This window comes from Antedon mediterranea, chromosome 1, assembly GCF_964355755.1.
Source record: "Antedon mediterranea chromosome 1, ecAntMedi1.1, whole genome shotgun sequence".
Lineage (NCBI taxonomy): Eukaryota > Metazoa > Echinodermata > Crinoidea > Comatulida > Antedonidae > Antedon > Antedon mediterranea.
Window position 1 is genome coordinate 26,593,059 of NC_092670.1, and position 24,619 is coordinate 26,617,677.

The 24,619-nt window shown below is 33.9% G+C and overlaps 2 protein-coding genes across 5 annotated transcripts in view; both read left to right on the forward strand.

Moving 5' to 3' along the window:
- The first annotated feature begins 764 nt into the window (after positions 1-764).
- The window catches only part of LOC140063602 (serine/threonine-protein kinase Nek10-like), a 98,840-nt gene continuing 74,985 nt past the window's right edge, over positions 765-24,619 (forward strand). For all 4 annotated transcript variants that reach the window (XM_072110013.1, XM_072110016.1, XM_072110015.1 and 1 more), the window contains exons 1-4: positions 765-969; positions 19,139-19,242; positions 21,794-21,848; positions 22,751-22,866. In XM_072110013.1, coding sequence (XP_071966114.1) covers positions 19,202-19,242; positions 21,794-21,848; positions 22,751-22,866 — 212 coding nt within the window. In that variant the 5' untranslated portion in view covers positions 765-969; positions 19,139-19,201. The remainder of the gene's footprint in view (positions 970-19,138; positions 19,243-21,793; positions 21,849-22,750; positions 22,867-24,619) is intronic.
- On the forward strand, positions 1,629-5,734 carry LOC140043531 (uncharacterized). Its single transcript, XM_072088058.1, has 3 exons — positions 1,629-2,481; positions 2,646-4,601; positions 5,013-5,734. Exons 1-3 carry the CDS (start codon positions 1,629-1,631, stop codon positions 5,732-5,734), a joined length of 3,531 nt encoding a protein of 1,176 aa, XP_071944159.1.

The following is a 24,619-nucleotide window of genomic DNA, read 5'->3' on the forward strand; positions in this document are numbered from 1 at the left end:
TATCAACTACATGCCAACATCATGTTAAATGCTATTTAGATATTTAATTGTTCGTTTTATGCAATTTATTTAGTAAAAACTGCCGTATAAACAGTTTGCTTTATCAACCGGGCGCTACATACGATAGCGTGACCGGGCGTGTTGGTGTTTACGCGTTTTCACTAAGGATAGTTTAATAATATTCCTATATTTAACTTGTTTCTGGTAAAACAAATAAATGTTAATGACATTTAACATTTTGTCCTATTAATAACATGTATTTTATACTAATTTATATCATAAAAACAATACTTAATTTACCGGGCGTAGAGTAGTACACGGCAATGGTAAAGAATAGGCCGTGCTGAGTAACGATTCGTTGATTTTTGGTGTTGCTGTGTTAGGCCTTTTTTGTGAACTAACTTAGCATGTTAGTAAATAATTGTCTGTAAAAGTCAATGTACACTAGTTTGTTAATAAATATGTATTATAAAATAGTTTACAATTGCAAAAACTATTATCATAATTCTATTTAATGTGACATGTATAATATCTATTAAATCAAGTCTTATTTAGTATGTATACATCCGCCCTTATGAGGGCGGGCATCATTCACTGGAGCTCTCTGTTACAAATTTCTCATGCAAAAATCGCGGAATACTCATTCTTGTGATATATATTCTTTGGCCAAACGTATTGAAATTGATGGCGCTCTTCTTCTTCTACATAATAATCGATCAGGGAATAAAAAGAGAACAGTGCAGCAGGCAATAGAACAGTTTAAAACCTGTAAAAATGGATTAAGGCGGCAGGCCCAGTTTAATATTATGTGCTTGTTGAATCAATTAATGTTGAAAAAAGCATATTATTTTGAGAATACTTTTCTTAGCCATAAGATAGTTACATTTAAAAGTGGTTTCTTTACAGCCGAATATTTGAAAGTATCATCAGCAGGCAGAGAGGGAAGAGCTTTTATTAACAATGTTTACCGTGAGTATGGTTACGCCAAAACTAGTCTCAGTGTAGCCATTGTGTTTTCATTGCTTGAATAAGCAGCACAATTGTTTTGCCAACTAAACGAGTTTTGCTGTCTTTTATAATTACAGCCTTCTAGGCCTAGGCTAGTAGTAGGGGATCCAGTCAAGTCTCCCCTTACAAAGTCGCCCTATCGCAAAGTCGCCCCTTTTTAGGCCATAGATAGGCTAGGCCTAAAATGGTTAACCTGTAGCAGACCTACCACATAGCTTTTAAACAATTCAACATTTACTTTTAATTTGATTATTTATACATCCTCTATATATCTCTTTATTTAACCTCACATTGACAGGTTACCTTCCTGTTACCTTCACTTTTCTAGCTAATGGATTTTAAGAATGTTAATGACTCTAACAGAAAACCACATCAATTCTCTTAATCCTTATTGGTCAGATGAGATGGGCCAAGCCCAGTATTACCATACACTGACCACATTGTCTTATCAAATATTGTATATTGTATATTTTATCTATTTATTGAGAATCCTCACTTGATTCACTTGGAATAAATTGCATAGTTTACTGTATACATTTAGTAGTTGTTTTGTTTTACCGTTGCGCCGACAATTACTAAAGTGGTGACCCTCGACTTTCTTATACCGAATTTAACTTAAAATGGAAGGACAACAGCAACAACGACAGCTACCGCAACCTCCAGCACAACCCCAGCACCAGGAACAACCTGTGGTGCCCGCTCCTGACGCAGCAACCGTCAACAGGCCAATTTCTTCGGTAGCGTTGAAACTGCCTCCATACTGGTCCAATGATCCGATATTGTGGTTCACCCAAGTGGAAGCACAGTTCACAACGCGTGGGATTACAGTAGATGCTACAAAATACGCTTACTTAGTCGGATCATTGCAACCTGAAATTGCGCAGGAAGTTCGGGATCTACTTCTCAACCCGCCTACTGATAACAGGTATGTGAACTTGAAAGATACCTTAATACGTCGGACAACTGACTCCGACCAACAGCGCCTCCGCCAACTCCTGACGGCCGAGGAGTTGGGGGATAGGAAACCGTCGCAATTATACCGACGGATGTTACAACTCTTAGGCGACAGGCCACTTGAATCTTCAATTATGAAACAACTATTCTTAAGTCGCCTCCCAACTAATGTACAGCTTATCCTAGCTTCAACCAAGGATGAGTTGGACCTGGGAAGCTTGACATCATTGGCTGACAAAATTATTGAAGTATCTGTAACTGCAACTGCGCCAACAAGTGTATCGGCAGTACACACGGACAATACACCCTCCTTGTCTGCGACCCTTGAAAACCTGCAAAAACAGATTCAACAACTGTCAACGCAAGTTAATTCCTTGCAATCTGACCGACGGCACAACAGATATCAAAGTCGCAGCACAAGTCGACATCGAAATCGATCGAGTGGTAGGCATTCATCTCCTGCTCAACCTAACAGTACCAATCGCTCAGCTCAACATTCAAACAACACTCCTCAACTCTGTTGGTACCATGAAAAATTTGGAGTAAATGCTCGAAAATGCAATCCGCCGTGTTCGGAAAACTCCAACGCCGACAACTAAATGCGACGAATGTTGCTGGCCGTCAAATCGTAAGTCGCCTTTTCTTTATTGTTAATCAATTATCCAAACAACGTTTCCTCATAGACACTGGGGCAGAAGTTAGCGTTGTTCCACCTACTCGCCATGAGCGTCTACATAGGCGACAAGAGTCTACTTTGACTGCCGCAAATAATACATCTATCAACACTTATGGACATCGCTCTGTAACCTTAGACTTAGGTTTGAGACGAACATCTCAATGGTTATTTGTTGTCGCAGACGTCACACACCCCATCATAGGGGCTGATTTTTTAAGACATTTTGGACTGTTAGTCGATATGAATAATCGACGACTCATTGACACTACCACCAACCTGAGTATTCAAGGTGTCGCCTCCAAAACTTCGCCTCTCGGTCTTATATTTACCACCCTTGAGGCTAAGTCCAATTGGGACTACATTCTTACAAAATTCCCAAACATTACACGCCCTTGTTATCAGGAAGCGTCGCTAAAACACGATGTGACACATCATATTCAGACCCATGGTCCACCAATTTCGTCACATCCTCGACGGCTCGCACATGACCGCTGCAAAACAGCCAGACATGAATTTGAACACATGATGCAGCTTGGAATTATACGCCCCTCTAAAAGTAACTGGGCATCACCTTTACATATGGTGCCTAAGAAAACTCCTGGGGATTGGCGTCCCTGTGGGGATTATCGAGCATTGAACAATGCTACTGTTGCAGATCGGTATCCTATCCCGTACATGCACGATTTTACAGCATCTCTGCACGGATCCACTATATTTTCTAAGATTGATCTCGTCCGAGCTTACCATCAGATACCAGTTGAACCTGCTGATGTTCATAAAACAGCAATTACTACACCATTTGGACTTTTTGAATTTGTTAGAATGCCATTTGGCCTCCGCAATGCCGCTCAAACTTTTCAACGTTTTATTGATCAGGTAACGCGTGGATTGGATTTTTGCTACGCTTATATCGACGACCTGCTTGTTGCAAGTTCCAACGCCGAGGAACACGAAACTCATCTTCATCAACTATTCACACGTCTTAATGAGTATGGCGTTGTTCTCAACCCAGCGAAATGCCAATTTGGAGTTTCGTCACTCGAGTTTCTTGGACATCATGTTGATTCGCAAGGTGTCCGACCACTTCAAGTAAAGGTCGAAGCGATACAAAACTTTCCACAACCAACTTCTTTACGCAAACTACGTGAATTCCTTGGACTTATTAACTTTTATAGGCGATTTATACCGCAGTGTGCCCAGATTTTACAACCTGTCACAGCTCTACTTGTTGGGGCAGGTAAGAAACAGGATCTGGTATGGACCGACGCAGCTTTATTGGGATTTAATAATATTAAAGTCGCCCTCGCAAGTGCTACACTTCTCACCCATCCGCAGCCAGATGCACCTTTAAGTATCATGGTTGACGCTTCGGATGTGGCCATAGGGGGTATACTACAACAATGCATTGACAACAATTGGCAACCTATTTCATTTTTCTCACAGAAGTTGAAACCAGCGCAGACGCGATACAGCACATTTGGTCGTGAACTTTTGGCGACATACCTTTCAGTTAAACATTTTCGTCATTCACTTGAAGGACGCTCATTTCATATTTTTACTGACCATAAGCCACTTGTGTATGCTTTACTCGCCAAACCAAATCGTCACTCGCCACGCGAAATCCGTCATCTCGATTTCATATCTCAATTCAAAACGGACATACGCCATGTGAGTGGAAAAGCTAATGCAGCAGCTGATGCATTGTCGCGTATCGAACTTAATACTTTCAGTCACAACACAACTAACATTGTTGATTTTAGTCTTATTGCTGCTGCACAAAAGAATGACGATGAATTGCACAAGCTACTTGAATCACCGTTTTCACTACAATTTCAAAACTTTCCAATTCCAACTTCTGACTCTACAATTCTTTGTGATATTTCCAAAGGCAATCCACGTCCATATATTCCACAAGAATTCAGACGCATAATATTTGACACTCTACATTCGCTATCACATCCTGGTATACGAGCAACATAACGTTTAATTACTGACCGTTTCGTATGGCCAGCAATCAATCGTGATGTACGACGATGGTCTCAAACATGCATTCAATGTCAACGTTCCAAAGTACACCGGCACACCGTTTCGCCACTCTCTACTTTTTCTACACCTGACGCCCGTTTTGACCATGTACATATAGATATTGTTGGACCTCTCCCTCCGTCAAATGGTTTTTCTTATTTACTCACTTTTATCGATCGTTTTACTCGATGGCCCGAAGCCGTACCTATTCCGGATATCACAGCCGATACTGTCGCACACGCATTTGTCAATCGATGGATCGCTTCATTCGGAATACCTTCAACCATTACAACAGATCGAGGAAGACAATTTGAATCTGCATTATTTCATTCACTCGCCAACTTACTAGGAACTAAGCACATTCATACAACTGCCTACCATCCTATTGCGAACGGACTTGTAGAACGTTTTCATCGACATTTGAAGGGTTCTCTCAAAGCACATAATGATCACACTAAATGGACAGAACATTTACCTATAGTACTTTTAGGCATTCGTACAGCCCTTAAGGCTGATCTAGGTCATAGTGCAGCTGAACTTGTTTATGGCACTACTTTAAGATTACCTGGACAATTCTTTAATTCAAACTCTGAACATTGTGATTATTCTAATTATATTGATAGATTGCGTGATAATATGAGTAAACTACGTCCCACACCTACCCGCACCAACTCTAACCGTAAATCCTATATCAATCAAGAAATATTTAATTGTACCCATGTTTTTGTGCGAAGGGACTCTGTTCGAAAACCCTTACAACGTCCATATGATGGTCCATTTAAGGTATTAAGTCGAACAGACAAACACTTTGTTCTCGATCTAAATGGTCGACAGGACACAGTCAGTATTGATCGTTTAAAGGTAGCTCATTTGGATACTGATATATTTAAAAACCAAGAGCAAACCCTCACTCCCAAGCTACAAGCATCACCCCTAGTCAAACCAACCAACCCGTCACCCATTTTGGCAACCCCTCCCCGTACTACTCGTTCATTTCCCTCAACGTTTTGTCTCGTTCTATCATTAATTCTTTCACTGGAAGGGGGCTCCTGTAGCAGACCTACCACATAGCTTTTAAACAATTCAACATTTACTTTTAATTTGATTATTTATACATCCTCTATATATCTCTTTATTTAACCTCACATTGACAGGTTACCTTCCTGTTACCTTCACTTTTCTAGCTAATGGATTTTAAGAATGTTAATGACTCTAACAGAAAACCACATTAATTCTCTTAATCCTTATTGGTCAGATGAGATGGGCCAAGCCCAATATTACCATGCACTGACCACATTATTAACACACTCTTTTCTCAACCAGCATCTTAGCTACACCGTTTACTGCATTGTCTTATCAAATATTGTATATTGTATATTTTATCTATTTATTGAGAATCCTCACTTGATTCACTTGGAATAAATTGCATAGTTTACTGTATACATTTAGTAGTTGTTTTGTTTTACCGTTGCGCCGACAATTACTAAAAACCCATTGACTTGTTTATTGACCCCTAACTAAGTTTATTTTGCTTCCCCGGCGTGGTACCTAAAAATAGGGTTACCGAGAGTTGACTGCATTGTTATTGCCATGATTAAACTCTGCGTACGTTACCATGCACGCTATGTCATTGACGTAATTATTTGTCGGTAAAGCCTGTTTTCCTGTCGATCGTTATGTTGCGATAAGTTGACAGATTCAACGATTTGACAGGAAAAGGGGGTAAAAATTTATGTTTAAAATTGTTAAAATCTTCAATCATTAAAGTTGAACTCGGTTCAGATCATTAAAACTGACCAATCAAATGGTTCACAAATTACGTCATTGCAGTTTGTGAAAAAATAGGTACGCGCTGACAATTCTTGAATTTTTACAACGCGACAATGTTTTTCGCCTTTTTTGTACACTTTTAAGGTCTGATATTTAGAAAAAACAAGTGTAAGTCAAATTAAATTATAATATTAAACCAATTAAATTTAATCTTTTTCTTTAGTGTAAGCCTAGATTAGGATATATCAACGAAAGCATGTCCTAAGCTGGGTTGAAGCATCAACACCTGTAACTTTTTCAATTTTCATGCAGACCCGGCTGTGCGTGGCCGGCCTTAGTTTTGTAACACTTTACGTCCGCGTATCGCAGCAACGCTCGAGAGAACCAAGAAACTATGAACGATCGCGTGAAAATGTGTAAATATTAGCGGTCCGACTCGATCATTGTCATCGCTATTTTATTTTCAACTTTAACGATTTTAAACTCGGGAAAACAGGCTTAAACACATTTTGATGTATTATTATTCTGAAAATAATTGAACTGTAAACATAATTCTTTTTGATTCGTTTGTTTATTTACCCCCGCCAAGGATATATGTTATATGTTAAAAGATAGGACAGAATTTTTCAAAAGCCGGCGAAGAGTCTTAAATAAAGTAACAAGTAAACTAAAATTTTTGTACAAGAGGCAAGAGTTATAATTTGTGATTTTTAATTTTAAAAACATTTCTTTTTAAATTCACCCATTTTTTTTTGGCGTTGCTGTTCTGTTGTTAGTCAACAGAAGTCATTCAATCAGATCAGCTATTTTTTATTTCCATTACATCTATTCTAACCAAACATGTAAAAAATGTAGTTAAAATTGCGTATCATCTAGCATGTACGACCATGCGCGCTAGATTGTTTACTCTGTTTGTCTTCCTACGTCAAGATAATATAGTTCTACATGCAATGTGCTTTTTTCTCTGAGAAATATTGATTATAAGTGCCAAAAAAACGTTTTGAAACGGATGCGTCCGAAGTAGTGTTGAGTCAGACCGGCAGGTCCGCACCGTGTCTGGCTATCAGTCTGCCTTGGGTGCTGTAATTCCAACCTTTAAAGATGCCTCTAGCATACCTACATCTCCTGCAATGTCAGGTTTGCTTTACAAGATGTTTAGAGAACGGCCTCAGGTTAAGACCCTAGTTCCTGTTGGGACGTCAGTATCATACTAGCCGTTCTGATACATTAGTCAGATGCCTTTCGACAAGGCCCATTACAATTCTGACCTCTTATTCTTATTCACACTCCTTCCTCAGATCGGGTTAGGTTTGAGTGTGGCTAGTATTGATGCTTGACGGCTCGCAGATTGCTGACTGTGTTTGTCATTCCCTTAATTTTGGGTGATATATACATATATACTTGTCTCCAGTGAGGGAAGTTAAGTTACAATCCACTACACTGCTAGAAGGAGTGTCTCAATATCACTGCCTTGGTGCCCCACACCAGTCAGGTGCAAAGTCAACAACTGAAATGAAAAATGTGCTTTATCAGACACTCCACCACCGGTTCACATGCATCAGTTTTGTGTGATTGCGTAGGTGTTGTATACTGGTGGTACCAGCAAGGTGGCGTACACAGTCAGTATTCACATCTCCTACCTATCGAATATCTCCACAAACCTTGCACCAGACAGCCACAGCAGAGCTGAAAGTAATGGATACACAAAGCTATTTTAAACTTGTCTCCCACCGCAGACTAGTATCTAGTCCGGTGCTACACTGGCTAATGTTGGTTTATCCAGGTAAGCTAGGCACGAAATAGACTACACAAACCAACAGTGGTGTTGGTAGTCTATGAGTGCCGCTTACCTGGATAAACGATATTTCGGTGTATAAGTCGCACTTTTGACCTCTAAATTAAGGGTGCGTCTTATACACCGAACATAAATGCCTCACCACACAGATTGTACATAGGCCTAGGCCTAGGCTATTGTCACCTCGTTTGCTAGGCCTGAGTAGGCTAGGCCTAGCTACAGTAACTAACTAACATAACGGCAAATATTCTGCCTAGTTTTCAAGTCATTTTAGCATGATGTTATACTAAATATGATGAAAAGATTTGTTCATTATGGCGCTCCGATAAAATTTCATTTGTAAACGTTTATACACGTACGATTGGAATAGTATTTATTTATACAGTAGTTATACGCACGATCGCCGTACCCCCAGCGCAAGCCCTTCTTTTGGTGGCCACACGGTGTACGGTATTCGACTAGTATATTCTCCAGGTGATTATAGCATGGACCTAGCGTACACACTTCTCGGATATATAGATACTAATCGAATACGATTGTCCGTTAAAACGTGTGCCCTCTCGAAATGATCGAGCGAGGCTAGCCCACACACGTACATCGTGTTACACACATGGTCATGCACTCGATGTTGCGGCGAAACTCATGAATAACAAGTTAGAAAGAACTTGTTGAGGCTGGGCGCGGCCGAGCCTAGGTAAGAAAAAACCTAAATAAAGGACGCCGTTGTAGATATAACAAAATATATTATTACAATAATATTGATTACTTACAATTTAAAAAAAGTTGTTTTGATGAAATATAAGGTGCGTCTTATACATCTACGATATAAAAAATACCGATATTTTACTCTCAGTTAGGGGGTGCGTCTTATACACAGGTGCGACTTATACACCGAAATATACGGGTAAGCAACTTTATATAGTATAAATATTTAATAACATATTTTATTGATATTTCCAATGGTGATAGCTATAAAATAAAATACTATAAAATGTAAATTATATGTACTTATTTTAGCAAAAAACGATTTTCGACTGCAATTTGTTTACATCATTTGTGGCTAAAAACGATAATTTTCGACGATGTTTTAGACCCTCTATATTTCGAAAACTCATAAAAAAGTCATATTTTCGTAGTTCTTTTTTATTGGAATATTGATACAAAATACTAACGTAACAGATAATGTTTAATTTGGTTGAAAAATAACAACTTTTAATTTTGCATTGTTATCTCTACTAAAAAGCATATGTCACATAATTAACCATACATTTTTTTCTAGAGACAGAAACTCAAAATATTAGAATAATGCCAAGGACATTTTCGTTTCAATGTTATCAAATTTGTCTTTATTTTGCCGGAGTATGGATTATGCAAATTTTAGGAAAATTATTCACAATTTTTAATTTATCTTTGACTACCAAATGCATAAAATTGCTAATTATTTCATGAAAAAAACTATAACTCTTCACCAGAACCTATTTCTACTCTTCAAAATAAAATTTGACCTTATAAATGACCTTTTTGAAATTATGAATAAACGGACTCATCTGACGATGACCATATATGGCCTACTGTAGGCCTATCGGGAGCCGCTTCGGGAGCGTCGTAGCCACAGGGCATTTATTTTGAGCTTGGTCCGCCATCTCAGATCTGAACTTAGGAAATTTTAAGACAAAAATATGCCGGAAACTTATGAAACACGTTTGGTATCAAAATGTTTGTCAAAAGCCAAGCTTCAACAAACTGAAAATGGAAATACATTTGAAACTGGCATGAAATATAAAAAATAGATACTGTACTATACAAATTCAGAAGATTACACAAAAATACTTTAAAAGCTAAGTCTTATGTACACAGATTAAAAGCTTTTAATTATCATAAAATTATTAAACTATTTGCAATACAAAAAACCGCCACGAACAACAGGTTGAATCTAAACACAATAAACTATAATAATACATTCAACTATGCAACAATAACATGAACAAAGATCGAGACATTATAGAGATTTAACAATTTTACCCTTAAATACATTTAAGCTACTGTATCATAAAATAAATCAATATCCAAACAAGTAACAAGCAACCTAGTAAATGTGTTACCTTGTTTTGATACATTAACTCTACAATTTCATATCTTTTTTGCCGTGAATTTATCAAAAGTATGATGTTGGCTATAATGGCGTAACAGGATCGGTTCGTTCTTGTCTTAGGGACACAGAACCTACCACTTCGGGATTGAATAAATTGATCATTTAGGGGATGACAGTATAAGACAATACACTTTGAATCATCGTTGTATAAAACAACTTTATAATAAAGACACCTTTCCTACAATTTGTGACGTTTTGTAAAAATAATACATATTATTTTAAAAACAATAAACCAGGTCATTCCTTGTCTTAAATATACGTTTTATGGTAAATTATGATAAAAAGTGAGAAACAACGCACTACCTAATTAGCTCGCGACGAATGACCTCTCGTGGACGGCCTTTAGGCCTAGCCTAGCTAGGCTTAGTTTTGTAGGCCTAGCTGGTAAACATCAGTAACGTACAAACATCGTACGCTAGCTATACCTAACCTGACGTTGTAAAGTTGCTGCAATAATTGTCTTTCTGTTTTTGCCAGACTCCGTTGATACAAATTGGAGAAAACCCGGTATTTTTGCTGAAAAGTTAGGAGTCTTCCATTTGTTTTGGTCTCACGATCGATCGAAAAGTGGGTGAATTACAGAAGAAAAACAAAAATATCAATCCGCGCGCAATGCATTTTGGAATTTCCGCTATAATTATTAGAATCGACTTATTTTTCACATTTTTAACCGTTTAAAGACGAAAAAAGTTATCGCAATAGGACCATATATTATTATTTTTACATTAAATATGGTTTGTGATCTTAAATTAGATCTAAAAAACGTAGGGAAGGGATCTTTAATAGTAATAATAATATAATAATATATATTAATTTGTAAAGCGCCAATTCTTTCTAGCAACAAGTGATCAAAGGTGCTGTGGACTTAGATGTTACACCGTTTCAACAACATTCTTCTTCCCTATAAGGGTCCCATCGTGTCATTGGCATTTACGGCGCCATTACGTCTGTCCAAGACAGTGTGTGTGTATGAACTAGTACACCGGGGTAACCTCCTACTCGTCTCGAAAGATGTACTAGGTTCTTTAAAGTGCACATGAGCCATATTACACTGGACATAACGGTTTATAGTACTTATTCGAGAAGACTTGTTCTACCACCAGAACCATGGAGCGAGTAATCCTCGAACCCTTGCCGATGTAATGGCTATGGATTACGCTGCGTAGGGTACGAACGGAGCATGAAAATCATGTGTTTTACTCTTGAATTATAATTTTCCAGCCTTTTCTTGTCATTTTAAAAAAGATTGACATCATTTCAAATTAAAATGACGTTATACGAACATGTTGATTTAGACCATTTGCGCACGTTTTAGTTGAAAAAGTTACAAAATATTGTCAAAATAATGTCTATTTTGAATCTATTATAGCTCTTCAGGATCAAAGGTGACCCCCATTTGTTTAACTTATATAAGAAGATAAGTTGTAGATATGAATTCATGCAGAATTTTTACCTCTCGGATGTTATGACGTCAGACACGCGCATTTAACATTTAGAAATATGCAAAAACTAGATTTGAACTTGTCACTTTGACACAAAATGCATGCATACATTAAACTATATGAACGCCGACTATTATTATGCCATCCTATGACATGAATTAAATATGTTTACAGTGCTGAATTGTACTCGTCATACAGCATATTGCAGTATTTACAGAATACACTGTATGTTATATACGGTGTAGCATAGATGAAATTACAAGACCCATCTATTAAATCCAATTATTAACTTGATGACGTCATCAAATTTACATATAAAGATAACTATTTTAGAAGATAACATAACATAAAATATTGTTAAAAAATTTTTAAATGTAAAAAAAAATATATATTGTGTTAAAAAACAGTGTTGGTATTGTTTCTTTTCATTAAATGTTATTTTCTGTAAGTATATGTTTTTTATAATTCTGGTATTTAAATATTTAATTGATTTTCAAACCGCCATTATGTGTGCGATTCAATTTTGAGTGCCGGGCTGGGCGTATTCTTGGCTGCGCCTACATGTTAAGTTATTAGTCTAAAGCCTAATGAAATCAAGAAAAAACTGACTAATTTTTAATTTAGCAAAGTAATTACCTCAATAATATAATGTTAGCATGTTTAATTTTATTTAATACTACCTGTATATCTTAAGGTTTTAAGTTTATTCTCTAAGGGCCCATAAATGTACTTACTTGTGTTAAACCATGGAGGGATACCTTCATGATTGGTTTCCCTCCATGGTTAAACCATGAAGGTATACCTCCATGGTTAAACCAAATAATCTGGATTGTTCCATTGATTGCAAATCAATACATTTGTATAAAAGTATATTAAATCTATCAAAATAGTATTTTTTAAAGAAAATCGGCCTTCAACATTATGGTGCTGTACTCGAGCTGATCAACCGAAAATCAATCTGGATTTCAACCAAACTTCTCTATTCTATCCTCCCTTATTAATGTAACAAAAAAGATTGGATTGAAGCAATAGAAAAGGGGAAATACTGTAACAGTATGTTGGCCTTATTATGTTAGACTTAAAGAAGGCATTTGACACAGTCGATCACGATATCCTTATTAAAAGTATTTTTCCCCCTCCGCACTAGTTCTTACCTATCTAAGCTACCTATCTTATCGTAATCAAAAAAAAAATTTTAATGGTGCTTCCACTAAACAATGCCAAATAAAGTGTGGCATACCACAAGGTTCCATTTTGGGCCCACTGTTGTTTTTTTTTATATGTTAATAACTTTCATGAAGCTGTAGAACATGTAACAGTTAGTATGTATGCAGACGATACTGCTCTGTACTATGCCTCTGATAAAATAAATGTTACACAAAAACTTAACACAGACTTGAAAAATATAAGAAAATGGCTAATTAGTAATAAATGTTAATAAGACTGAATTAATGATATATATATTGGAACACACCACACACACTTTTAATATAAGAAGAACTTTAGAAGGCAATTACCTAAATAATTACATTAATGAATATTTGAAAAACTTTTGGCATGAAAAAGTCAGTTGTGAGCTATTTTAAACGCGGTGAATTTATTTGAAATAGATGAAAATCAGACTTTTTGAATTCAACTGGCGATATGCTGATGTCATGAAATCAGATAGACAAAGTTTGTATATGATTTCATATCTACAATTCAACAACTTCCATAATAATTGTTTTAATCAGGTAGATCACTGTTCATTCCGATGAGCTATAACAGATTAAAATATACTGTATAGATGAAATAATAAGTAAGGCACGTTTTTTAAATATTTTTATATGACGACGTAATAAAAATTATTTTGTTGTAACTCATGTGAAAGAAAATTGATTGAGAAAGAACATATTGAAATCTAGGAGAAAATGGGGAATGCATTAGCGCAACACTATATTAAATGGTATTAACTAGTACAAAAAAGTAAAAAAATCTATTTTTTAAATTCGAGTGGCCATATGATGACGTCAGAACATCCTGTAGGACAAATTGTACATGAATTAATATTTACAACTCATTAGCTTCCATAATACATTAAAAAAAAATCGGGGTAACCAGCCATCCTGAAGAGCTATTAAATAACTGATAAATTAAATTAAATTACCTCTTCTTTAGCACACGATTATTAAAGTTATAACGTGCACATGCGTCGTTATTTTACTATTAAAGTTCATCAAAATGAATAAAATCTACTGCAGAAGGTATGAAAAACAAAATTCAATTGCAAAAAACATTTTTATACACTTTATACAAGGTGTGCACAAAATGCAAACAAATTATAAAATTTTCAAGTGCTCAAAATAACCTGAAATTGACAATAATTGAAAAAAAAAAAATTAATTTCAGGTAATTTTTTGCTTAGCATGCTATTTTTATCATGTCAAAATTTGCTCTATATTATGAATAACCAATAAAAAACATTTTTTTTTTAAATACAATCAAAATTAGTGTATCAATTTTTTAAAACTGTCACAACACAATGCGCGTTTATTGGGATACCTAGTATAAATCCCCTAATTATGTGGTTAAATTGCTGGATACCTATGAATAAAGGAAGGTCATGGCTCATTACTTGTTGCACTCAACCAGAAATAGTCAAATAAGAGCTTTCAAAACTTGCTAAGTATGTCCAATTGGTTTATTTTCTATCAATTAGTGTTGTATATTATTTTCTTCCATTTTAATGATTAAATGTTATATTGCATGCTCATATCTCTTTTGTAAACAAAATAACTTTGTGCGCCATCTACTTATACCTGCCCTGCTTTAAGCTTGGTTCCCACTAGATAGAACGTAACGCAAGGACGTAAACGCAACGCAAGCGTTTTAACCAATGACAAGTGAAGTTATAGACAGTTAGCAATCACAAGCGAATAAGCCATCGCTTGTGATTGGTCAATTCACTTGCGTTGCGTTACGTCCTTGTGATGCGTCGCTAGTGGGAACCACGCTTTAGAGGCCAAAACATGAACATTTTAAAAAGCCCAGCCATTCAATTTAAGATAAAAGGAGCTGATTCATTTTATCAAAGTTTTCTTTAGAACAGTAAGTGTTTTATAATTTCACAAATAATTAATGCATATTAAAGTAGTTGGTTGGGAAGAATATTTCCATTCAATGAAAGCCTAATTAGTTATCCGCTTAGTAGCGGATAACTCCTTGTAATCGTCCTGTTTCATCAAATTTTTTTTCTGTATTATACTTCTTTCTTTCTGTCATTTTTGTGCGTCGCGTTTTTCTAAAACGTGTAAACAGAACATATCGTAACTTTGTCAACATATCGACATTTACGTGAACTTGTGCACCTCCTATTTTTGAATGACGTCAGAGTTGCGCAACGTGACTTACGTGCGATTTTATGAATTTCAATGATTGATCATAGACTAAAAACCAAACATAATTTTGTTTTCAAACTTTGTGAAAATTTAAGTCATATCAAGCGCAAACTTTCTGTGGATTAAAAATAGCATGTTTCACAAAAAGTTACGCGCGCACGCGCGTTTAAAATTTTAACGTGCGAAAAATCAACTTCTAATCAACTTTCTATGCGTTTCATGTCATTTTGAGCATGTCAAAAATTCCCACGCGCGGGAAAATTTTTACGCATGCGGTGCACACGTAGCGTTAAAGACATATTTTTTTTGCGTGATTTATGTTTTTTCAGCCTTTTCTAGTAATGTTACCAACTTTTAAACAATGTCGACTTAAAATTACGTCATACGAGCACGTCGAATTAGATAATTTGCGCGCGTTTTTGGTGAAAAAGTTCAAAAATTTGTCAAAATTATGCCTATTTTTAAACAGTCATAGATTCTAAACTACGTGGAGAACTTTTTTTTAATTACATATTCTGGAAGTTGAGATGAGTTGTAGATATTGGATCATGTATTAATATGGCTAACCGGACATTGTGACGTCATCGTATGGCCACGCGAATATAAAATATAGGATTTTTGTCTCTTTCGTCATAGCTCATCACATTTAATAGAGCGCATCTCCACTTATTCGTTGTCCATTTTCACCCCGATTTTAATACTGTATATTCTAGGTCAATCAACTATCTTTTGCATGAATAAAAATTTTTTTAATTTTTTTAACGTCATCATGCCTAAAAATTTAAATTACGTTGGTCATTAATTTCATCTTTACAGTAAATTTTAATCTGTTATACCTCGTAAGAATAAAATGTGATAATCACGATTAAAACGTTTTCAGGAAGCTATTGTATTGTAGATACAAAATCATGTGTAAATTGTGCCAATCGAATGTTGTGACGTCATCATATGGCCAGTTAAATAAAAAAAAGTCGTATTTTCATCTTTTGCATTATATTTCATTACATTTAAAAGAGCGCGCATCAATATTTCACATATTCAAATTTCTTCTACACGTTAATATGTTGTTGCTGAGATAATTTCATTCAGAAATTTCTACTTTTGCATTTCATTTTGAAACCGTCAAGATGTTAAAAATTACAATAAAATACGGGTCCCGTAATTTCACCTATTTTACACTGTTTGTGATATGTATACAGATTGTACTGTGTATACTATATGACAAAAAATAACAGAATTCAGAAATAACAACATATCATATTCTTCAGTTCAGGTCATAATGCCTTAATATTTTTCTGTGTGCAATATTCTAACGTATGACGTCCACGTGGCGTTTGTCGAGCGGATAACTAACTCGTCAAAGTGACGAGTTTCATGTCTAGTTATTTATTGTTACAGATAATAAAATTGCAAAACAATCGCAGATGTATTTTGAAGAGAGAGACTTCCTGTGGAGTTACTTTAAAATATGTGTACCAAACTTTGCAAGCAAAGTGCCAGCCCTAGGCCTTTTGTTGGCAATTTAGATCATTTACAAGCACATAAGAAAGTTTTGAATACGTAAGAATGGAAGACAAAGGGTTATGATTGAAATGTAGGCCTGTGTTTTATCTTTCCACGGTCTATCCGTGTGTATGTACTGTATGTGATTATTTAAAAAATATTATACACTACTGTGAAGTTATTATTTAAGAACTAGGTGCTACCTTGGAAATGAACTGGCCACCCTACCAAACAATGCCGACAGCTCATTACCCTGTACGTTTAAAAATGAATACTGGACTTACCTTTACTTTTGCTTATAATTATTAGTATTATACCTGGATAGTATGATATCGTGTTAATGGAGGCTAATGGACAAAAATCATTCAAAGTACTGTTCATAGTTAAAAAACAAACAATTAAATATTCACTTATTACGGTGGTCTAAAAATAATTATTTTAACTTAGTAGCATCAAATGTTCCACAATGGTTAGTTCACCTGTAACTTGTTTTTACCCCTTTTAATATCAGTTTATTTTTATACCTACTGTACTCTTCTCTAAGAATAGAATAAGTAAATACTACAGACTTATATTTGTATCATGATTAGTTTTACTTTGTCATTTTGGTTGTATTGTTTGCTTTCAGCGTCACATCCTTTTGTAATTCCATAACCCTAACCTGGGAAAATTCTCTAAAAACAAATAAAATATATTATTTATTGACTTGAAATTTGTGAATCCGTTACAAATGAAGCATGACAATATCCCAAGCAGAACTAAAATATAATCTAAATTCTATGGTGCAAATGGGACTATCTTTATTATAATTTGAATTGTGGTTCTTTACAAAGTAAAGCTAACAATTCTTTGTAAGACTGTGATTGGGTGAAACTTGACAGAGTAAAATTGTGATAATTCACACTTGGTTAAAAAGTATTATCACCATGAAAGTGTATTACACTTATTGTCTGATGGTAAACATTTCAAGTCATTCTTTGACTGGTGCTTGGACAGGTACAACGGTATGACTCCAGCTTTAAAAGGTACTGTAATCCTAATTTCATTTTATAAAAATATATATTTAATTATCTTAATCTTTGTAATGTATATGTAAGGATACTAAGAATATAAAATATTTTTGAAATATTTATCGCATTAGCTAATTGAATTGATATTTATGGTAAAAGCATAGCATGTACATAACTGGCATCCTTTCACTACTTATGTGCACCTTATTCATCAATTTGTTTTGTGTAATGGAATGTTTGATGTTAATTACTGATAATATATTTATATATTAATTTCAACTATTATTTGCATTTTTTAATTACAGTACCTGTAGTACAAATTATTGTAATCGTAAGCTATGTCTGGTTATTATCTAGCAATGATACATTACAAAAACAGTTATATTACAACAGTTGCTTTAATTGTAAGACAACAGAGATGTTATGTACATGGAACCAGGAAAGCTTACAATATTAACTCCAATCTTTCACTTAATAAAAGCTTACAAAGTTTTCAAAATACTTTTTGACTAGCGTTAAGTGAAGCACCTTGTTATGTACACAAATGTATGTAAAAAGTAGAGATAAGTATTTTTTTATATGTTTAAATATTAAATACTGTAGAATATGTTACTGTCTTATGCGTTTATTTATCACCATACAAAATCTTGAGTTTAGTTCCTGGTGCCAAACCCATTTCCGACTCACTGAACCGTAATGATCATTGATGCATGTTCGCGTGGATAGAAGTGATAATGATTTGCATTTCAATTGTGGTTTTATAGTTCTGTGCCTTCTTATCTAATCCAAGTTAATCTACAATACTGTTTGTCTGAGAAATCATCTCAACCTATTAACATAAATTCTCTTATTTATCCCTAGTCATCTTTACCTGACCTTTGGAAAGTGTTTCAGTTTTATTTTATTGGGAGTTTTTTTTTATAAAAAAAAACACCATTTTTGTACAAAATATATTCTAAATATTTAACTGTATACTTGTGTAGCTTATAAATTAAACAAATTAAATGTGATTAATAGTAATACTGATTTTCTTCAAATGCTAATATGATTGAGGTTCTCCGAAAAAATATGCTTGAAGTTATAAAAATATTCATTATTGTTTCAAGTTTTTATAATCGCGCCTATGGAGTAAACACCGAGTAAGATAGAGAAAACTATTTGATTTATAAAATAGGAAATTTAATTTTATAGGAAAGTGGCGGCAATGTAGTAGGCAATGAAAATTCTGTTTTACATTTTTATTTAATAATTTCTTTCAGTCATCAGGAAATGTATTCTTTCTTTTAGAATAAGTTAACGGATGAAAGTATACAGTGGTTTCTTTTTCTTCCAAGTCATTTATTTTTAATGATATTTTTTAAAGACTGTCTTTAACTTGTTTTATAATTTTATCTGAGCAATCTTTATTTCTTTGTTTTTTTTAAAGGGTGTTAAATTGATGTTTTACATGACAATTAAAGTTTGAATCCTGTCAAAAAAACCAGTTAAAATGCCAACTGGAGAGAACAAGAAGTTCAATAAAAATCCCAAGTAAGTTTTAATTGATTGTGTAACAAAGGCATAACATTTCCTGTTGTAAATGATGTAAGCAAGTTGACTTTTGAAAACAAAAATACAATTTTGATACTTAGATTTTGATCGACCATATTCATATGATAAAAGCTTTTAAAATTGTTCTGATAATCAAATAATACTATATAGATGTACCTAATCATGTTACTGTGGAAGTTAATAAGTTTTCATATGAATGAATGGAAAAAAAATAACAATAAATATTCTTACCAAAAAAATGCAGCTTGCTTTTTGATGTAACAGTTTTAAAGATATATTTTCTCCCTAAAAAATATATTTTTTTAAAATTTGGTTTTGAATTTGTCATTTTAATATCACATGATAGTTATAGTAAAAAAAAATTATTTTCCTGAAAAAATATAATTTAAAGCGAAAAATATTTAAATTGTCTGCAAGACAATGGTTTTTGGTTAAAATTAAATTTTTCTTTTCTCTTCTTAATTGTTTTTTTTTAAAATGGACCTGAAATGGATTTTCGATTTTTTTCATTTTAGAATGATGTTTTGGGGGCTATTAGGTGTTGCTAGAATGTATATTGTTACAAAATATAAATTGGCCCATTTGGGGAAAGCCCCATTTGAAAATCAAAAAAATTCGCGGGTGACGTCACTTTGCGAATATATTTCTATCCCTCCAATGGACAATTTGCAGTTTTTTGGCTATAACTCTTGAAATCTATGGAGTATTTTCTAAAAAATGCTTGTGCATTTGCAGAAACGTATTTAGAATTTTTTTAGATAAAATTATTACCGTATAAACGGTTATTCATCGAGTAAATGGCGATTTAAAATCTTAAAATCAACGGGTTTTTTCTGGCAATACCGAAGTTGGCCTGGCAACGTTGTCCGGGATACAGCTCCGTGCGCAATGATGCGTATCCATATTTTCCGTTCGTGTATTTTGTATCGTTCGTAATTTATACTGCTAAAATGTGTTAGTTTCTTTAGTTTTTAGTTTAGCAGAATTAAATTAGTAATATGAGATGATAATTTATTTGTCACGAATCAGGCAGTTCGAAAACGAATTTTATTCATATTTTACTTTGGCTTGACAATGAGCGCAGCAAGTTGTTGATATCGCTTTGGTCCTTGGATGCACATGAAACGGAGCCTCGCCGCATGATGTGGGTGGTGGATCGACTCCGCGCACTGGATTGGGGGCCTAGGCCTAGTAAAGGTTTGGGAGGTAGGCCTTCTAAATTCGGGTTTTAGAACAAACGAAGTACATTTTAGGGACCTATATTTCAACAACATTAGATATTGAATAAATTAGTATTAGTGTCAACGCTTCGCGTATCTTTCCAGGCCGTCGATCATTCACTGACTATCGGGCGGCATACACGCTCTCGATATCATCATGTGTATATGTGACGTCGTGAATATAGAGGCTTCCGACGGCCGTTGAAATAGAATATTGCAATGGCGTGAGTAATTTTCGCTAATTTACCATGGTATCTTAAAATTTCGTTTTTACTCAAAATACTATACATTTTGTTTTTATTTGTATGGGTTTGTGTTAATTTGATACATTTAAATAACATGTGTGAATTTCTTGAAAATCGAAATTCCATTTCAGGTCCATTTTAACAGAAGTGAATTACATTATTAAAGTCTGATTTTATAATTTTTCATGTTTTTGGGGGACAATACATCTTAAATAATTGTTCTTTTTTCAAAAATAATGATTTATTATCAATTATTTTGTTTAACAATCAGTAGTAAACATTTTGTGTAACGTAAATATATAGTCAAAAGTTTATAAAAATGAATAAAATCTATTGCATAATAAATATTTGTTTAGCTTATGTGAAAGAATATTGATTTATCAAGAACATATTAAAATATAGGAGAAAATGGGAACCGCATTAGCGCGATGCACTATATTATTAAATGGGATTAACTAGTACAAAAAAGGAAAAATACATTTTTTTTTTTATTCGAGTGGCCATATGGTCGTTATTTTGCAATTAAAAGTTCATCAAAATGAATGAAATTTACTACAGAAGGTATGAAAAACAAAAAATAATTGCAAAAAAACATTTCTCTACTCTTTTTACGAGCTGTGCAAACAAGTGTGCGCCAAAACGAAAACATTTTTGAAAATTTTAAAACGCTCAAAATGACTTGAAATATTCGCGGAATTGTTTAGAAATTAATTTTGCGCATTTTGAAATTTGCGTAGCATGCTATTTTATCATGTCAAAATTTGCCCTATATTATGAAATATACTTTTGTTAAGTTTCATTGAAAAATGAAATTTTTTTTTTATGATGAACCATAACATTTCATTAAATCGCACGTTACCTACGATGCGCGACTCTTAAAGTCATATAACAAAGTTTCTTGCACATCTGCTATACAATCTTATGCAAACAAAATTTATGGAAAAAAAGAAGAATAAGATAGGGGGAAAAAAAAGAACCTGACAATAACAAGGGGTTTTGTGTAACATATTTTATTTTTTATGTACGTATATATTTCGTATACGTCTTAATAATTTTCTATTTTAGAGAGGATTTGAGTCGACTTCTAAAGCTTCTAATTACACATCCAAGTAAACAACAAGTAAGTTTGTTTTTTGATGTTTTACTATTCTTGTTTGTGTATTTTATTAAAGTAAATGTGTAAACATTTCAATGCCATTAATATTTTGAACATAAACTCTCACATAAATGTTGTTAGGCTAAGCAATCTATCATTTTGAGTGAAACGAATTGCAAACAGAGATTTTTCTTTTTTAAACGGTCACATATGATGAGGAGATCAAAATTTGAGCATCACACCTGTCACTCATCCCGATGATATGCAAATTAGCTTAAATATGCAAATTAGGGTGAAATTATATTATATAAAAACTGTATCCAAGTCATTTGAGGCCAAAACAAGGTCTGTACATACATTTTAGTAGCATTATAATGTCAATTATATTTTGTGATTTGTAATTTTAAAACATAATTAGATTTAATGTACAAGTTTTTTTATGCTAGTAGTTTAAAAACCCTATTTCTATCAAATTCACTCATTTGCTTTTCGTGTTTCTGTTCTATTGTTTGTCGGCTGAAGCTATTGTTAGTTGAAAGGCGGGTTACATAACCTTTACACCAAACTCGCATACACATGCTTGTAGTGAAGTTAGCCTAAATCACACACACATCATTAAGACACACACTTTCCGGTGACTAAATCTGAGGAGGTATGCACTCTCGGAGTGGCTTTCTAGTTTTAGATAGATTGCCTAGCCTGTATAGCCTTCGAATATCCATCTCTCCCCCAAATAAAATATTAGTTTTAAATAAATATACATATTGTATTATAACACATTTCTTTTAGTAGAGTTTAATTGACTTGCATTTACAATCAAGCATTTTAAATGTATTTTATCACTACTTGTCACTTGTTGATATTTGTACATGTAACCATTACACCTAGTTTTTGCCATTAATGATTATTTTGTTTTTATTTTCTAGTTACCATCATTAAAACATGAAGGGAGCAACAACAATAACAACAACAGTCCACCACGCAAATGCAATAATATATTGCAACATCACAACTCAGAGGCTAGGGCATTAGAAACATTCAGGTAAAACAATATTACTTTACTATGTGGACCCTGGAAAGTAAACTTTTTTAGCAATTCTAAATTAAATCAAAATAAAAAATGTTTTTTATTTTTTTATTAATGATACATGCTTATGAAGATATGATTACAAACGTGATTTCTTTAAATTGGGTAAATTTTAATTGCACACCGTGCAACCACATCGATTCCTGGCCATAAGAAATATACTTTTAGGAAAGCCAATTTAGGAACGCATTTGCATTGTTTGTCCGAGAAGAAATAAATATCGCTACAGTTATTACAAAATAAACTAATAGACAAATCTTAGGTACGCTCTTTTAAATGTCATGAACTATGACGAAAAATATGAAATTACGACTTTTATAATTGAACTGGCCATATGATGACGTGCATAATTTGTACATGAATTCGTATCTACAATTCAACACCTTCCAGAAAATGTTTTAATCATGAGTATCACATTTCATTCTGAGGTCCTATAATAAATTGAAATTTATTGCGCATGATGACGGCATAAAAAATTTAAAATGGTAAATCATGCGAAAGACAAATGATTGACCTATCCCAATATCAAAATATGGGGGAAAATGGAATACGGATAGTGGAGATGCGCTCTATTAAATGTGTTGAGCTATGACGAAAGAGATAAAAATCCTATATTTTATATTCAAATGACTGTTTAGAAAAAGTCATAATTTTGACGAATTTTTTAGTTTGTTTTATCAAAAACGTGCGCAAATTGTCCAATTCGAAGTGCTCGTATGATATGATTTTAAATCGAAATTGAAAAACATAATTCTACGCTACGCGACTCTAAAGTCATATAACAAATTTTTTGGAACATCTACAGCTACAGGTCAATCTTATGACAAAGTTATACAATCTTATGTTGGCCAGAATTAGAGATACGCTGCGAACAAAATTCGTGGAAAGAAAGAATAAAAAAAAAAAAAAAAATCGTGACAATACTTTTCAAACCGCTAAAAATAAGAATTAAGCCTGTGTTTATTATTTGTTCGATTCCATTTCGAGCGCCACCTACATAGAATGGGTTACGGACGCTGCATAGCACATTTGAAGCTTCTTCAATTTCTTCGGTACATTTCTTCCTAACGTACTTATATAGTAGCTTAATAAATACTCCACTTATTAAATAATTTAATCAATCTGTAAAATTTACGTTTCGAAGCCAATATTCCATGAAAAGCGACTAGTTCCGAAAATGGAACAGTCCACTGTGGGGGTATCCAATCATTAATTAATACGCTAATACATGCATACCATGCACATTGCCTGGGCGATGGTAATTTATTCATAAGCGGAGAACCTAATCCCCCTGTAAGGAAAATGGTAAACACTTTTATTTTTAATAGGGATTATTTTTGTCAGTGGTTGGTCTTGTTTGGCCTCTTCGCACAAGGTAGTTGAACAGAAATATAAATTAGCTTCAATTCAATACTAAACTAGCCAGATTTTGATAATGAGAAAGACTCACATATTCAATTGTTGTCGGAACAACAATTTGAGGCAGATTTACATAATAATAATAATAATAATAACTGATTTATATATCAAAATCTAGCATTTAGTGGTGGTGCAGTATATTTAATTTTAATTTCAGAAAGTCAGATAAGTCATTAAGAAATGTAAATTGTCTATTTAGGTTTATTTGTGCAATATGCAATAGCAAGTTGCTCTTTAAAAGTAGGAACACACTCATTACAACCTACAAATAGGAAAATGTTGCATTTTT

Coding starts and splice junctions, on each gene's coding strand:
- LOC140043531 (XM_072088058.1), top strand. CDS start 1,629: ATGGAAGGACAACAGCAACAACGACAGCTACCGCAACCTCCAGCACAA. Junction 2,482..2,645: donor AAACAACACTCCTCAACTCT/GTTGGTACCATG, acceptor GTTTCCTCATAG/ACACTGGGGCAGAAGTTAGC. Junction 4,602..5,012: donor ACATTCGCTATCACATCCTG/GTATACGAGCAA, acceptor CCAACTTACTAG/GAACTAAGCACATTCATACA.